The 17,824-nt window shown below is 44.3% G+C and overlaps 1 protein-coding gene across 2 annotated transcripts in view; it reads right to left on the bottom strand.

Annotated features, from left to right (window-relative positions):
• HPS3 (HPS3 biogenesis of lysosomal organelles complex 2 subunit 1) overlaps window positions 1-17,304 on the bottom strand; it is a 76,096-nt gene extending 58,792 nt beyond the window's left edge. Inside the window, exons 1-4 of one of the 2 annotated variants that reach the window (XM_073625915.1) lie at window positions 17,098-17,304; window positions 15,082-15,493; window positions 6,369-6,854; window positions 2,714-2,900 (exon numbers count right to left, since the gene is read on the bottom strand). In XM_073625915.1, the coding sequence (XP_073482016.1) occupies window positions 2,714-2,900; window positions 6,369-6,854; window positions 15,082-15,298 (890 nt within the window). In that variant the 5' untranslated portion in view covers window positions 15,299-15,493; window positions 17,098-17,304. The remainder of the gene's footprint in view (window positions 1-2,713; window positions 2,901-6,368; window positions 6,855-15,081; window positions 15,494-17,097) is intronic. The other variant, XM_073625914.1, reaches the window with a different exon arrangement.
• Window positions 17,305-17,824: the final 520 nt, after the last annotated feature.

The following is a 17,824-nucleotide window of genomic DNA, read 5'->3' as shown; positions in this document are numbered from 1 at the left end:
GTCTATGAAGGCAAATGCTGGACTCGGGAGCGCGCCCGCAAGGTAACCCCCTTAGGAGAGCTCTTCTCCCAGGGGGGGTTATATGATGCGGGGAGGAGCTACCAGCGCCGCCGGGGGGCCTCAGAAGAGGATTATCGGGGCCACACTGTGCAAAACCAACTGCACAGTGGAGGTAACTTTTTTTAATTTTTTTTAAATAACAAACACATGTTATATTTACCTCCACAGAGCAGCCCGGATCCTCCTCTTCTGCGATCCTGGCCCCTCCCTGCTGTTGAGTGCCCCCACAGCAAGCAGCTTGCTATGGGGCACCCAAGCCGAGTCACAGCTCCCCGTGTCCACTCAGACACGGAGCTGCGGCCCGGCCCCACCCCCTTTCTATTCTAATTGGCTGACTGACAGCAGCAGGAGCCAAATGGCACCACGCTGCGGTCTCAGCCAATGACGAGGGGAGTCCCGGTGGCCGAGACATTCCTGCAACATCGTTGGACCTAGAGGGACCTCAGTTAAGTGTTAGGGGGTGCCAAGGGGAGGCTGCTGCAAACAGAAGGCTTCTTCCCTCCACTTGGAAGTGGTAAAAAAAAAAAAAAACCTGAAATTTTATTTATACCTACAGGTGCCCTTATAATAAAAGCTTAACTGTAAGTAACATTAATATCTCCTAAAACATGCACCGTTTAGGAGATATTCTTGCGAGCAGCAGCCGGTGATGTCACTGGCGCATTCGCTCAGAAAGAACGGCATACCAGCATATTATGAGATTGCCGTGCAGGTGGAAATTCTTTATTTTCTTCTTACAGAGTTTACTACCGCTTTAAAGACTTTATTTTATTCTATTAGCGCAGCACTTTATGTATAAATGTATAAAAGTAAATGATATATAATTGTTGTAGTCTGGGAATTCTGCGTTGTGCATTTGCGATACTTTAAAAAAAAAAAAATATATATATATATATATATATATATATATATATATATATATATATATATATATATATATATATATATATATATATATATATATATATTTTTTTTTTTTTTTTTTTAAACACACCCTAGCTTCCAAAAATATATATATATAAAAAAAAAATAATCAATAAGTTTGTGATTATAACCTCTCACCATTTTTCTTGTTTTCCTTTGAGAGTTTTTTCCTCCAACGGTCCTGCCAGTTCAGATTTTATTCAGTTTTCTGAGTTAGTCATCTGCAGGTACGGGGTTCTCTGCACAGGCAGTTATTTTAAAGCAGAATTAAACTTATCAATTCAACTGTTTCCCAAAACAGGTACATTCAAGGCATGCCATGAATGATAACTGTCACAGTTGATTGTGCTCTCTACCAAACTGTCAAGCCAAGAAATGGCCGATATCATAATCGATCACATGTGCAGCACCTTGGCAACCGCAGATCAAACAGAGGCTACAATGGCAGCCTTTTTGGCTGTAAACTATAGGAGGGTTTAGTCCCAAATGTAAACCAATATTCATAAACCCTTTTAAAGCAGAGGTCCGCCCACCGCTGCAAAAATTAAAAGCCAGGAGCTGCTGACTTTTAATAAATCGGACACTTGCCTGTCCTGGAGCCCAGCGATGTCGGCACCGCAGCCGATGTTTCCATTAGCCTTCAGGTGCATTGTGAGTAAGGGAACCCGGCGGGGTAGCTTTTCGGCTTCACGCCGGGAACCCTACTGCACATGCACGAGGCTCTGTTCCTCTCTCCTACTGGCCGGGCGAAAGGGGGAGGAGGGAGCCCCAGCCATGACTTCAATACCCACGGGAGTGGGAGGGGGGGGTGGGAGTACAATGGGCGGAAGTTCCACTTTTGGGTGGAACTACGCTTTAAGATGCATTTACAGCTATGTGTCTAGGTTTGTTGCATGCTTGCTGCATTTTTGAGGTGGGTTCCATTACAATGCAAAAAATGGGGGGTAAAAGGTCCTTGAATCCACACTCACCAAAGTAGCAAACAGCAAATAGAGTACCAGCCGATTCGTCAATATGTGACGGGATACCTGCCCTAAAAGCAATGGCACTATATCAACAACAGAAAGAGGAGACAAGGGAGTCCCCAGAAAGCAAAAAAGGGGAATGGTCAACTACGGCTTATGGTACAAAAATGCAAAAAGGCTTTATTAAGGGTAGGGGGGGTGGGGGTATTTACATATACAAAAAATTCCAAATATATGTAAGATAAACAATGTATCTAAATAACACAGTCCGTCTCACTACACTAAACCATTGGTTTATTTCTGTTGTTGATCCATTACAATGCTCCTTCCGCATGGACACATAAAAGATATGAACTCCTGACTTGGATATGTAGGAAATATGTGACATTTCAGGTACCGTAGGGCCGCATACAGGTTTATTTGTATTATTCTGGAGAATTACTGTACCACTGACAGTACACCTGGTAGGAAACAGACGTGTGGAAATCACATATCCTGATGGGTCAGTCACTGTTGACTATATGGGGGAAGATACACAGAATTTTTTTTCTTTTTATAAAACTGCCTTAAGCATGTAACGCTTCTTCTGCCTGGTTTACAATAGTGTTTTGTTACATGAAAATAAAATACCCAAATAGGGTAAAACACTTCGATACACTAAAGATAGCCATATACAATGCAATCTTATCTACTGGGACTGCCCATGTAAAACTGTGGCGGAAAAAAAAAAAAAATACACCATAAAGTAACTATATAACAATTACCTGTAAAGCAAATAGCTGATATGGAAAGTTGTTAGTGGATCTACGGACAATCCAGTGGATTCTGGAGTGATCACAATGCTGCAGGATTTACATTCCTCACCAATCAATTCCACAGGTCTGTCAAACACAACATAGTCTTCACACTCCAATGAATGAGATGATTTCAGGGGTAGTACATCTTTCTTACCTACAGAATAAAATACTGTGTGAGTACTTACAAGCCTTTCAGAGACGGTAGCAAAAGAACAAAGTGGAACTCCAGTCAAAGACAAAAAATAGCCCATTAACCACGTGAGCTCCAGAAGGTTTTACCCCCTTCATGACCAGGGCATTTTTGCAATTCAGCACTGTGCTACTTTATATTTCAATCATTTTTATTGAAGTACAAGATACTATCGTGTAAAGTACATCATTAGAAGAATAGTGAAAACAAATGCTCGAGTCGCTGTAACTACAAAGATGTACTTCCTCCAAAGGACCAACAAAGATAATACATCTTGTCATCAAGTGGGAAGATCTCAACCTTAAATACTTTGCCGAGAAATTACTGTGCTACTTTAACTGGCAATTGTGCGGTCATACAACGTACACAAATTACATTTTTATCTTTTATTTCCCCATACAGAGCTTTTATTTAGTGGTATTTGATCACCATTGGGTTTTTTCATTTTTTTTGCTATATAGCTCCTGGTTAGAGCTTTTCCAGGATGGTGATCTGAACATGCTCAGGCTCTGATATCATCGCTAATGGCAAATATATGAAGCGGAGGCAGCATTCTTTGGCAATCTCAAACTTACAGATTTTAACATCATTGACACACTTGGTGTTGGAGGATTTGGAAAAGTTGAACTGAGTGATCGAATGAGGATGCTATATAAGGCCTATCAACCTTTTGGGTTTTGGTGAGTTCGAACGGGGTGTGTGCACCACGTGGTGACATAACAGATGATGAAAGGTGCACTCATCAGATCTGCTACACATACTCGTTATATCCAGCTGGAGACTCCATACCAAGTTTTACTTTGTGTCTTTGCTGAAATTCTTCTTTTAGTATTTCTAACAGAGACATTTACTTACCAGTCATAGTTTGTGACTGAGAATAGCGCCGCTTTGATGTGTCAATGTTTGATAGATAGATAGATAGATAGATAGATAGAATTAATTATGTGTGTATAATAAAAAAAAAATAATAATAATTATAATATACAAATACATATAAAAACGTTTCCTTGCTACTTTGTGTTATAATATATATATGCTGTCCAGGGTTTACAAAAGGCTGATGCCAGATCACATCCAGGTACTTACACTGCTCACATTTGAATAAGACTTAACCCTTTTGTGACCAGGGGCCATTGATGCCTAGGCCAAATTGAGTAGTGTCAGTTAACAAAATATAATATAATATATATACACACACACATATACACACACACACAGTATCTCACAAAAGTGAGTACACCCCTCACATTTTTTGTAGGTATTTTATTATATCTTTTCATGTGACAACACTGAAGAAATGACACTTTGCTACAATGTAAAGTAGTGAGTGTACAGCTTGTATAACAGTGTAAATTTTCTGTCCCCGCAAAATAGCTCAACACACAGCCATTAATGTCTAAACCGCTGGCAACAAAAGTGAGTACACCCCTAAGTGAAAATGTCCAAATTGAGCCCAATTAGCCATTTTCCCTCCCCGATGTCATGTGACTCGTTAGTGTTACAAGGTCTTTGGTGTGGAATGGGGAGCAGGTGTGTTAAATTTGGGGTTATCGCTCTCACACTTGTCATTGGACGTTCAACTTGGCACCTCATGGCAAAGAACTCTCTGAGGATCTGAAAAAAAGAATTGTTGCTCTACATAAAGATGGCCTAGGCTATAAGAAGACTGCCAAGACCCTGAAACTGAGCTGCAGCACAGTCGCCAAGACCATACAGCAGTTTAACAGGACAGGTTCCACTCAGAACAGACCTCGCCATGGTCGACCAAAGAAGTTGAGTGCATGTGCTCAGTGTCATATCCAGAGTCTTTTTTTTGGGAAATAGACATATGAGTGCTGCCAGCATTGCTGCAGAGGTTGAAGTGGTGGGGGGTGGGGGGTCAGCCTGTCAGTGCTTATACCATACGCCGCACACTGCATCAAATTGGTCTGCATGTCTGTCATGCCAGAAGAAAGCCTCTTCTAAAGAAGATGCACAAGAAAGCCCGCAAACCATGTCCTGTGGTCTGATGAGACCAAGATAAACTTATTTGGTTCAGATGGTGTCAAGCATGTGGCAGCAACCAGATGAGGAGTACAAAGACAAGTGTGTCTTGCCTACAGTCAATTATGGTGGTGGGAGTGTCATGGTCAGGGGCTGCATGAGTGCTGCCGGCACAGGGGAGCTACAGTTCATTGAGGGAACCATGAATGCCAACATGTATTGTGACATACTGAAGCAGAGCATGCTCCCTTCCCTTTGGAGACTGGGCTGCAGGGCAGTATTCTAACATGATAACGACCCCAAACACACCTCCAAGATGATCACTGCCTTGCTAAAGAAGCTGGGGGTAAAGGTGATGGACTGGCCAAGCATGTCTCCAGACCTAAACCCTATTGAGCATCTGTGGGGCATCCTCAAACGGAAGGTGGAGGAGTGCAAGGTCTCCAACATCCACCAGCTCCATGATGTCGTCATGGAGGAGTGGAAGACGACTCCAGTGGCAACCTGTAAAGCTCTGGTGATCTCCATGCCCAAGAGGGTTAAGGCAGTGCTGGAAAATAATGGTGGCCACACAAAATATTGACACTTTGGACATTTTCACTTAGGGGTGTACTCACTTTTGTTGCCAGCGGTTTAGACATTCATGGCTGTGTGTTGAGTTATTTTGAGGGGACAGCAAATGTACACTCATTACTTTACATTGTAGCAAAGTGTCATTTCTTCAGTGTTGTGAAAAGGTAGAATAAAATATTTGCAAAAATGTGAGGGGTGTACTAATTTTTGTGAGATACTGTATATATTTTTTTTTCCTTTTTCAAAAAGGTAGTCTTATTTAGTGCCTGTCCTGATTATTATAATTAGAGGTATATTTTAATAATTAAATGCATATTTAAATAATTGTTTTTTTTAAATGCACCTTTATCCAACAGATAGGGTACTTGTACACAGTACTGATGTATATCGTCCGCAAAAACACGAGGCTAGGTTGTATAAAAATGTGAGTATTTGCATGCATAAAAATTCTGTCCAGCAATGCATACAAGCACATTATGCTAATATTTTGCAGTTTACTACCGCTTTAATGCTTTCCCAACCAAACAGCATATTGGTTACTGTATTTAATATTCTGCAATTTTAACCCAATCTGGGAAGAATACAATGTGGTTGGATTTACTAAAATTGAAAAGTGCAAAATCTGGTGTAGCTCTGCATAGAAGCCAATCAGCTTCCAGTTTTTTTTTTGTCAAAGCTTAATTGAACAAGCTGAAGTTAGAGGCTGATTGGCTACCATTTGCAGCTGTACTGGATTTTGCACTCTCCAGTTTTAGTAAATCAACCCCAAATGCTTACTGCCGACTGGTCTGTAAGTGGCACATACAGTGGTAAATAGTAAACAGCAATACATTAGGTGGTGTGAAAAAAAAAAAAAAAAAACATATGGCATGTCACCTTTCTCTTGCAGTTTTCCCAGATCCGTAATAGCAGTGGATATATCTGGCAATACCTCTTGATGTTCAGATGTCAGCCTGAACACTAGAACTTCTAGATCACTCATTATGCTGACATGGTTGGCACAAAAATACACCTCAGCAGGCACAATCCCAGAGACTTGTAAAACCAAGGATCTGTCAAAATCTAACACTGGCATGCCATTAACGGGGATGTACTTCATACTAAAAATCAATAGCTTGTTCTTGCACCCAACCAGGAGATCTCCTCGCACAGGACAACATGAGACACGGAGAGGGTCCTCAGAAAGTGGCATCTCGATAATCTCCATTTGGTCTTTTGATGAGGCAGGAGACAGAGTATCCAACTGGAGTCCGACCATTCGCACACTGACACGGGAGCTCCCTAAAGACTGGCATCTCCAGTTCACATACGTCCGCAGAGAGGAAATATTATTTTTCTCCTCAATGGTTACCAAGTAATCTCCTGAGGGACAAAACATTAGAGGGGTGTAAAAACACAAATATAAAAATTAAATTTCTACTAGAATGCTTCTATCTAGTTATTCATTTCTGTAGCGGAAAATCTATCATTTTTTATTTATTAAGTCTATTCTTGACCCTTTGCTTAAAGTACGTAAAAAAAAAAAAAAAAAAAAAAAAAAAAAAAAACAGAAATGAAATATTGTTCCATTTACATGTTCTTAGCTGAGCTGAGGTAGCTGCATTCATTTTACTTTCTGTTTCAATATGTTCTTATTGACAATTTCTCAAGGTACAAAAAAAAAAAAAAAAAAAATTACATACAAAACAAAACCCCAATGTTATATTGTATATAAAGGGTGTGGTCACCGAAAGGAGATACATTCACAGAGTTAGGCCCCTTTCACGCGAACGGACTGCCCATCCATTTTTCTTCCATCCGTTAACGGACGACAATGCATTCCTATGGGCAAACGGATGACCAGCCGTTAACTTCCGATTTTATAATTTTTTTTTTTTTAACGCACAAGGCTACGTCGAGATCCGTGAAAACGGATATTAATTGACATTAACAGACAATGTCCGTGAACGTCTGATCAGTTAAGATCCGCTTTGATGAAATAATTTTTTTTTTGTTTATCTGTGAACTCAACCTATGACCCAGGCAGTAGTTGGACAATAGAAAGTACATTCCCAAGGAGAACCATGGCCAGAGATGTCTCCCAGGTGCAGCTCCTAGTCACAATCTGCTTTTCTTGCTCTCCTTTCTCTACATATAGGCAAATATGACAAACAATGTCACGCTGTCCCAAAAATTGTTGGAATCCATGGCACAAATGCAGTTAGCACAGACAAGGACAAAGGAAGGACACAGAAAGGACAAGTCACTCACTGAAAACTGCAATGCAGCATGTGAGGAGCAATGCTTTCTGGGTAATGTCATCTAAGCCACAGAAACTGCTGTAAAACGAATCGAAACGGATGCAAAAATGGATGTAAACGGGTATATTTAACAGATGTAAACGGATGTTAACGGAAGGGAAGACGGCTGAAAATGGAGATTAACGGAACGGAAGACGGATGAAGACGGATAAGAGCTGATGCGTTTTTAACGTGGCTAAACTGACGCTGCCCGTGTGAATGAGGCCTTAAAGTGATTGTAAGCAATCACCTTGTAAAACAACCCATACAGTTTAAAATAGAAGTGAAAGGCAAAACATTTGTGTATAGATATAAAAAAAAAAAAAAAAAAAAACATTTTTAATACGTCTTTTTTTCCCCTGCATAAAAGCTGGGGGGGGGGGGGGGGGGGTAGAAACAGCAGTATGCTGATCTTCCCAGTGAAAAGCTGTGCAGGGGAGGTGTACCAGGACAAGTCTGATCACTGGAGGATAGCAGGCCGAGTTCCCAGCATTTTTTAATAGGAATGCGGAGGGACTGGCAAGAACCACCAGGGATTTCACACAAAGGAAGCAATAAAAAGAGAACAGGGTACTTTTGCATACAAGTAAATGGTACAGCAGGCACATATCAGGAATAGGAAAGGTTGGGGTAACAAACACTTTAAAGTGATTGTAAAGTCTTATACTTGTCTTGTATACTTGCCTGCTTTGTGCAGTGGTTTTTCCACAGGGCAGCCTGGTTCCTCCTCTTCTCAGGTCCCTCTTCGGTGCTCCTGGCCCCTCCTTCCTGTTGAGTGCCCCCACAGCAAGCAGATTGCTATGGGGCACGCGAGCCAAGCTGCAGTAATGTCCATCCATTGAGACATGGAGCTGTGGTTCGGCCCCATCCCCCTCTTTCCTGATTGGCTGAGTTTGATTGACAGAAGTGGGAGCCAATGGCGCCGCTGATGTGTCTTAACCAATCAGGAGGGAGATTCCCGGGCGGCCAAAGGGACAATCGCTGGATAGATATGGGGCTCAGGTAAGTATTGGGGGTGCTGCTGCACACAATAAGGTGAAAAAACCTAAGGCATAAAATGCCTTAAGATAAAAAACCTTCTGCCTTTACAACCACTTGAGATATAATGGTATTAACTATTATTGTATGCAAAAACCTCTGTGCATAGTATATTAAACTTAAAGTATAATAATCAAGCATCACATTCCTAAGTGTGGGACTCGCATGCTGCTCCGAAACGCTGATGTGCACTATGCTGCACTATGATGTCACTGCCTCAGCGCATTTCAATCAATAGCGTACTCAGAGGATAATGGAGCGGCGTGCAATACCTGCACCTAGGATTGTGATACTTGATTATCATACTACTCTGTAAGTGCAATACATTTTCAATAAATGACAGGTTTCATGTGGTAATGCTCCATAGAGAATTTTGCTTTTTTCATATATGGCGTTTTGGGAGATTCTAATATACAGCATGGTTGCCAACCGTCAGTTTGTAAAAATTTGTGATTTTTTTTTTACAACTGCCAGTAAATATCAGGGGCTGATAACTTCATGCTGTGTTGACTTTTTACGTGTAACTCAAGAAAATTACTTTGTTATTGTCAGGGTTTCCATATCATGTTTATACTGTTCAAATATTCACTGTTTTCAATAGAAGTTTTGTAATTTCTCAGGTTGCCAGTAAAAAATGTGCTCCGCAAGTAAATAATGCTGCGGGAGCTTGGCAACCCTGATAAACAGAGTGACAAGCAGTTGGTACCTATGGGGACTTCACTACCGTAGCATAGATTTGGCAGGTCAGAGTGGTGGTTGCTGTTGGAATATCTTTAAGCAAGTTTTGGCCCATGGTATTGAGGTCTTAGGCTCTGGTAAGGCCATTAGAGTGCTCACATGGAGGGTGAAGGTGCACTGAAGTGGCTGCTAACAGTCAGTGGTGGATTCACTTGGATTATATTTGGATAAACTTTTTACTATGAACCCCTATTTGTTTTTTGTTTTTTATCATCACTTATTTCACGGGCACTTTATTGGACTCAGCACTTTTATAGAACCTTTGGAGTATTTTTGCACTAATTGTATCGCATTAATTGTGTGTACACATTTTTCTTAGGTTGTGCACTTCATATCGTATTTTTGTTCTACTTATTGATATTGGATGATACATCTGAATAATTTGATATTATAAGTGTAGCACTACCCCTGCAGAGGCTGCCGGTGACTGGCTCCCCTACTCCTGCACAGCCAGGCAACACGCATTTTCCATTTGCATCCAAACACAAGAAGTCAGTCCCTTGGCTTTGTTTTTGATGTTTTATTAGGGGTAACAATTTGAATAGGGTGAAGGGATGTATGGGATGCCCAAATTAAAGTAAAGAACAAAAGGAGGACAACTTCCTTCTTTTTTTCAAAAAAACCCCTGAACTGCTTTCCATTCTTTCCCCACAAAGTCCTTAGTGGACTAGTAGCAAAAGTCCTTTACAGACCAGAAGCTCTTAGCCCCTTTTGGAGAGGTCACAAAAATGGAGGAAAACTGAACAGAGGAGTGTATCCTCTCCTTGTGTAGAACTGCTTCCAGCTACACGGCTTGCAGGCAGTACCAGCCCTCCTGGCTAAACTGAAGATCTCCCAAGGCAAGGATAAAAGGGTTAAGCACAATGCTGTTCTTTAGAAAGCTTTCTACAAGTGGCAGTCTCTCACCTTGAAATTCCCTGGGTGTGCTGATGTACTCACTCTGTCCTCCTTACTCCCACTGCTTCTCAGATGAGACTCCTAGACAAACCGTAATGCTGTAGGGGTCTTCCTGACTCAGCCCAAGCCCAGCCTGGAGGTAGAGACACCCTCCTAGATCTGGGGGATCCCTCCTAGGCCACCAATAGCCTTTTCAGCACTCCATCTTCCACCCGACTCCTTTGCTGGCATGACTCATCCATATTTAAGGGCCGACTCAGCCACCCTGCCAGAGCATTCTGCCTGGGGATTGGCCAAGTTCCCGCAAGTATGCAGATCAGCCCTATGCCTGCTAACTTCTAGAAGTTTCTCCAAACTTTCGGATCCAGGGGGAGGTATCAGAGACCTGCCTGCATGAGTCATCCAGCCTGACCTGCAATAAACCCTGACCCAATTCCACACACTAGAGCACAGATGGCAAACACAAGGCCCGCGGGCCCAATCCGGTCTGGCATGCGGCACTGACTTGTATAAAGTAACAGGCATTTTTCAAAATGGATTAAGGCCATTCCTATGGACAAAGAACAGGAATAATAGATTTACATCACACCAGTTCCAAAAGAAGCCAGTGATAAGTACATGTATTTGAGCACTCCCTGGCACTTGGAGGCTTGCAGAAGAAAACTTGTCTACTTCACATAAAAATTAAAATTGCAGCATTTGTAAACAGTGACACTGTCACTAGAGTAAGTGTCGAAGCACACAGCAGACAAAAGATTGCTGGATGACCCTTAAGCCTCATACACATGACAGGACTTTGTACAAACTTTCCCGTGGATTTTTGTACAAAGGGCGTTGGCCTTAAACTAATTAAGCATACACACGGCAGGACTTTTTCATCCAACTTTCACCAAATGTGGTTGTTCAGCTCTTTCCTGCCACCCTTTGGTCAACTTCCGTATCAGTGAGATTTGACACCTGCGAGCCCCGTCGCGGGAGCCAGCGCTGAGCTGGCTCACTCATCAGGAAAGGAAAAATATGTTTTTTCCTTTCGCGATGAGTGACAAGCATTGCCGACATGTGTTTGGTATGAATCATGAGGGGGAACTCCACGCCAAATTTTAAATAAAAAACCGTCATGGGTTCCCCTCCAGGAGCATACCAGGCCCTTAGGTCTGGTATGGATTTTGGATCGTAAGGGGAACCCCCTATGCCGAAAAAAACGGCATCCCCCCCCCCCCCCCCCCCCCCCCCCCAAGATCCATACCAGATCCTTATCCGAGCATGCAGCCTGGCCGGTCAGGAAAGGGGGTGGGGACGTGCGAGCCCCCCCTGTACCGTACCAGGCCGCATGCCCTCAACATCGGGGGGTTGGCGCTTTGGGCAGGGGGGCGCCCTGCGGCCCCCCCCCACCTCAAAGCACCTTGTCCCCATGTTGGAGAGGACAAGGGCCTCTTCCCGACAACCCTGGCCGTTGATTGTCAGGGTCTGCGGGCGGAGGGCTTATCGGAATCCGGGAGCCCCCAGATCCCAGCCCCCCACCCTATGTGAATGAGTATGGGGGTACATCGTATCCCTACCCATTCACCTGGGGAAAAAAAGTGTCAATAAAAAAAAAAAAAAAAAACACTAGACAGGTTTTTAAAGTAATTTATTAGGTAGCTCCGGGGGTCTTCTTACGACTTCTCGGCTCTCTCCGGCCTCTTCTCCCAGTGTCCGGCCTCTTCTCCCAGTGTCCTCCGCTATCTTCTGCTCTTTTGCTAGCGGTGGCCTGGTCTTCTCCGTCGTCTTGTTCTTTCTTCTGATGTGGACACGACGCTTTCTCCTGCTGTAATGCTGTGTGCGCGACGACTTATATAGGCATGGGGCGTGACATCACCCAGTGACCACGCCCCATGCCTATATAAGTCGTCGCGCACCTCGCACACAGCATTACAGTGGGGGAGAGCGTCGTGTCAACATCAGAAGAGATGAAGGAACAAGACGACGGAGAAGACCGGGCCACCGCTAGCAAAAGAGCAGCAAAAGATATCGGAGGAGCCCGGCAGAAGGACCGGAGAGCTGGAGAAGAACCGGACACCGGGATAGAAGGCCGGAGAGTGGGAGAAGAACCGGACACCGGGAAAAGAGGCCGGAGAGAGCGGAGAAGTCGGAAGAAGACCCCCGAAGTCGGAAGAAGACCCCCGAAGCTGCCTAATAAAATTACTTTAAAAACCTGTATAGTGTGTTTTTTTATTGACACTTTTTTTTCCCCACAGGTGAATGGGTAGGGGTACGATGTACCCCATACTCATTCACATAGGGTGGGGGGCCGGCATCTGGAATACGATAAGCCCTCCACCCGCAGACCCCGACAACCAACGGCCAGGTTTGTCGGGAAGAGGCCCTTGTCATCAACATGGGGACAAGGTGCTTTGGGGTGGGGGGGCCGCAGGGCGCCCCCTGCCCCAAAGCACCCCCCCCCCCATGTTGAGGGCATGCGGCCTGGTACGGTTCAGGAGGGGGGGGGGGGGGCGTTTGCTCGTCCTCACCCCCTTTCCTGACTGGCCGGTCTGTGTGCTCGGATAAGGGTCTGGTATGGATTTTGGGGGGGACCTCCACGCCGTTTTTTCGGCGTAGGGGTTCCCCTTAAAATCCATACCAGGCCTAATGGCCCGGTATGCTACCAGAGGGGAATTCCCTTTCATGCTCACTGCAATAGGAAAATGTGTTTTTCCTATTGCAGCCAGCGCGAGATGTACAGTACCCTGTCGCCGAGAACCAGCGCGATGGGATCGCGCTGGAAACATTCTCGCGGGCGGGGACTGTAGTTTGTACAAAAGTCCGATGGCTTTGTGTACACACAATCGGACTTTGCTCCATCGAACTTTTGTTGCCGGAAAGTTTGTCCGTTCGCACAGCCAACAAAAGTCCGATGAAAACCAAAAAAAGTTTGTCTGATGGAGCGTACACACGGTCAAATGTTGCCCCAAAACAGCTAATTTGCATGTTTGTTGTCAAAAAGTCCGATCGTGTGTACGGGCCTTTAGGCCTTGATCACAGGGCCGTACTTAAAGAGGAGTTCCACCCAGGGGGCCCATAAAAAAAAAAAAAAAAAAAAAAAAAATTTAAAAGTCAGCAGCTACAAATACTGCAGTTGCTGACTTTTAATTGGACACTTACCTGTCCCTGGGTCCAGCGATGTGGGGGATCGAAGCCCCGCTCGTCTCCCCCTCCGTTCAGTGGCGCCGGCATTGCAACTGTGGGCGCCGGGCTGTGGCTTCACAGCCTGGCACCCACTGCGCATGCGCGAGTGGCGCCGCGATTGGCTGCTCAGTCACCTGGGACCTGTAATGGGTCCCAGATGATTGACAGGAGGGAGGGAGCAGAGCGGAGCCCTTCCTGTGCCGAGGGGGAAGTGATGTCACCAGCCCAGGCATTGGAAGGGGCAGACTACGGGGGACCCCCTAGCAACAGGCATTTAGAGGTAAGTTAAAAAAAAAAAAAATATCCAAATTTTTTTTGTTTTAGGATTTTTTATGTATTTTTGTTTTTTTGGGTGGAACCCCACTTTAAGTGTACACCCATGTGTGGGCCAAGTTTTTCCTGCACAGGTGTGCCCTGCATCCGCATGCAGGCAGTCCCATTCATGTTAATTGGGATACAGCATCTACATGGACACACAAACATTCATATTCACCTAGATTGCTGCAGCATCGATCAAAGCTGCAGCTTTCCCCTGCAGGCTCTACAACCCGAGAGCCGAGTAATAAAAGACCATTGATCCCTCAGCTCTCTGGTTTACTCTAAGCACAGAGAACTATGGAGGGGACGGGAGTGGCTAGCTCAGGCTCTCGGTAGCTTACTGTGAGGCTGAGCAAGCTGACGAACATTCATCTGGGAAGATCTGAACATTATTGTTAGAGTTCCTGAAGAGCCTAGACCGACTTTGTGATGTCAGCCGATAGTGGGCTTTAGCCTGTTGTCGGCTAAATCTAGGTCACAGGAGTGCAAAAATAAGTGACCCACATGAGAGAAGTATGGCCAAAAGAGCTTTGACCCTACTTTTTGTTTATAATTTTTTTCCTTAAAGTGGTTGTAAACGCAGAAGGTTTTTTCATCTTAATGCATTCTATTCATTAAGATAAAAATCCTTCTGTGTGCAGCTTCCCCCTCAGCCCACCTAATACTTACCTGAGGTCCATCTAGATCCAGCGGATGTTGCACGAGAGACTGGGCTGTCCTGGACTCCCCTTCTCATTGGCTGAGACAGCAGTGCAGCACCATTGGCTCCCGCTGCTGTCAAAGTCAGTGAGCCAATAAAGAGAGAAAGGGGCGGGGTGGGGCCAGGCCACAGCTCCATGTCTGAATGGACACAGGGAGCTGCGGTTCGGGTGCCCCCATAGCAAGCTGATTGCTGTGGGAGCACTCAACAAGAGGGAGGGGCCAGGAGCACCGAAGAGAGACCCGAGAAGAGGAGAATCTGGGCTGCTCTGTGCAAAACCAATGCACAGAGGAGGTAAGTATAACATGCTTGTTATTTTTAACGAAAAAAAACAAAAAAAAAAAACGAGACTTCAGTATCACTTACAGTAGAATTAAAGGCAAAACTTTTTTTTTTTGGAGTAGGGGAGGGTCATAACCCCTGTAAAATTTTTCAGGTTTCAGAGGTTTCTTACCTACTTCACTGTAATGCATCTGAAGCACTTTCCCAAGTGTGTTAAAGCTGCAGAGAGGTTGGCACAGCTCTTGGCAGACCGTGAAGACTTCCACCTTACATCCACCGGCACAGGTCACAAACACACTATCCCGGCCACAGCAAAATACCTCCGGTGCTTGCTTGGTTTGCACAATCCTCTGAGAGCCAAAAGGATGGCAATTGTAAACCTGCACCATTGTGTCGCTTGTGAGGATTCCCAAGTGAATTCACAGCAGCCGTACAAATGTTACCAGATTCTGTGGTTTTGCATTTTTGTCCTTTGGCTGGATGAGCTTCAGTGGCCGGAGAAACATGGAAATGACCTAGAACCCAATCTGAATCTTTCTGGATACAGCAGGTAACTGAGACGGGAAGTATAGTCCTCTGCAATCCTGTACATAAAGAATAGAACAAAGAAAACACATTATACTCCAACTACTCACCGGAGCGCTCATTAGAATTGCCACCTCATTCCTTTAACCCAAACGCATATGAATTACACAGGTTCTGAGGCTAATTGAATGCAGAAAAGGCACCAAGTGAGTTTAATAACCACTTTAATCAGCCACAGAACATGTTTTCAGTTTTAAAGGGATAGCTCCATGCTGCTCTATGTAACCTTCATCTATCTTCATTGTAGAAGAATCCAGACCACTGTCTTGTGTGGTGAAAATATAAACCCAAATTTAATAATCGTGAGAATATAATTAATATATATATATAAATAATTTATTACACTTTAGCAGCAATGAGGAAAGGGCTCAATTGTTTACAGTTCAGGATATACTTGTATCATTTTGATCATTTATGCAAAGAAGCAGGCTAACAAATGACATATCCCTCATTAATACCAACCAAACCCACTTATGTGACCCCCTGGACCTCCAGAAGACAGTCTGTTCACATGTGCAGCCAGGCAGTTGAGCTACAATTTTACTACCCCTTTCACAACTGCCCACTTGAACACAGGCACGCAACCATTCGGGAAAGACCACATCTGTAGCTGCAATGCTGTGCTTCATGGCCGCAGTAATAATTGATCAGCATGTCGCAATTGCAGGGGGCATTAATAACGTTGAACTCAAACCATGCAAATCTGTGGAGCTGCCCCACAAAATGAGCGAAATTGCAGAATGGCACTTACAAGGTTAAATCAAGCAGTGAGGAGGCGACATACGGTTTGCTCACTGCCTATCAGTGAGCAGACAAGATCACTTTTCAGAGGGGTTGCAATGGCTGTCGTACATGCAAACGAGCCCTTGAAAGTTCACTTGAAGCTATATAAAACTCAGAGTCTCTCCTACGTGTTCCCACACAAACTCTACCTTTCACACGTCCACACATTCTTGTTTATTAAAGCAGAACTAAAGTTCCACTGTCAGTCACTGTGAGCAGGCAGGCTTTTTAGTATAGAAGAGACATACAACATCTCTTCTGCAATAAAATACACCTACCTGCTCACAGTGTTCTCCAGAATGTAAACGGAGCTGCACATGTGCATTTTACAGTCCCAGGCCGATCCATGTGTGTGCCGGGATGGCCAACTCCTGCGCATGAGTTATGTCGGTCTACGCTGGCCAATGAAGATTACCAAAGACCCGCACACAGAAGAAAATGACAGCCTCGTGAGGGATGGGGACAGTTGCAAGAAAGAAACGTTTTGCACCGTTTAATTCCCTGCAAGGTTGGAGGAGCTGAAGGGAACAAAACCATGACCACCAGGTCTGCAGCCTGACTGAAGCCATGTTCAGGATTCCCCAGCACGGTTGTAGAACTACAAGTCCAAGCAGGAATGCTGAGGTCAGTAGTTCCCCACCAGCTGGAACACCATAGTCTGCAAAAAACTGTGTTGTCCTGGTGTGGGACAGCATGCGGTTTCCAGAAGTAATCTGTAAACTATGAAACATAAAACAATATTATTTTTTTGCATGGTAGACTGAATTCTGTCCATTATGGTCTCATAACAAGATGAGAGAGGCAACACTGACGTTCTTACCATATATGCCATGACTGCAGTCCTGGAGCTCCCGCCACACTGTAGTCTAGGACTTCAATGCACTTACTGACACGATGCTAGAGGAAAATTCAAAGTGGGTGACACTGAGTGGAACAGCACACTGCATGACCATCCAAATCAATCACATCCCCCTCTTCCTTACACAGCATGTGACGCCTATTACCAGGTCACATGACCAAGGGCTATGGCTGCACACAGGCTGCTGTTACAGAAAATAATGCAGCCCTGCATGCCTTTAGATGTGCATTCACATTGCCTGCTGTGTACTTCCTATCTAGGGACAGGTCTACACAGGGCCAGCCAGTGCTGTGAGGAAGAAAGAACCACAGCTTCCCTTTAGATAGACATTCTCATTGTTTGCACCATATGCATTGCGCAGCGTTACCCAATACAGTCCCAACACCTAAGATAAGGTTTTTTACCTTATGTCCTGTTATTTCATGTTCATTATGTTCCTATTATCCACACCAACAGGCTGTGTTGGTTTAAAAAAACAGGAGAGAATGCAGTTTTAGGCTGGCTTCACACCTAATATCGATGCGGCTCCCAACAGGGGTCCAGTGCGTCCCTCAACATTTCAGGAACAATTTCAGTCCGAATTTTTAACTGAATTCCAACCTGAAACAGACCAAAAAAATGCACAGGACCCCTGTGCAAATTGCACCGAAGCCGCAGCGGAGATATGTGAACCAGCTCCATAGAGAGC

The sequence above is a fragment of the Aquarana catesbeiana genome, linkage group LG04 (genome assembly GCF_042186555.1).
Source record: "Aquarana catesbeiana isolate 2022-GZ linkage group LG04, ASM4218655v1, whole genome shotgun sequence".
NCBI classification, from domain to species: Eukaryota; Metazoa; Chordata; class Amphibia; order Anura; family Ranidae; genus Aquarana; species Aquarana catesbeiana.
The sequence above is the reverse complement of the archived record's forward strand: the minus strand, read 5'-3'. Positions and strand labels throughout refer to the sequence as shown.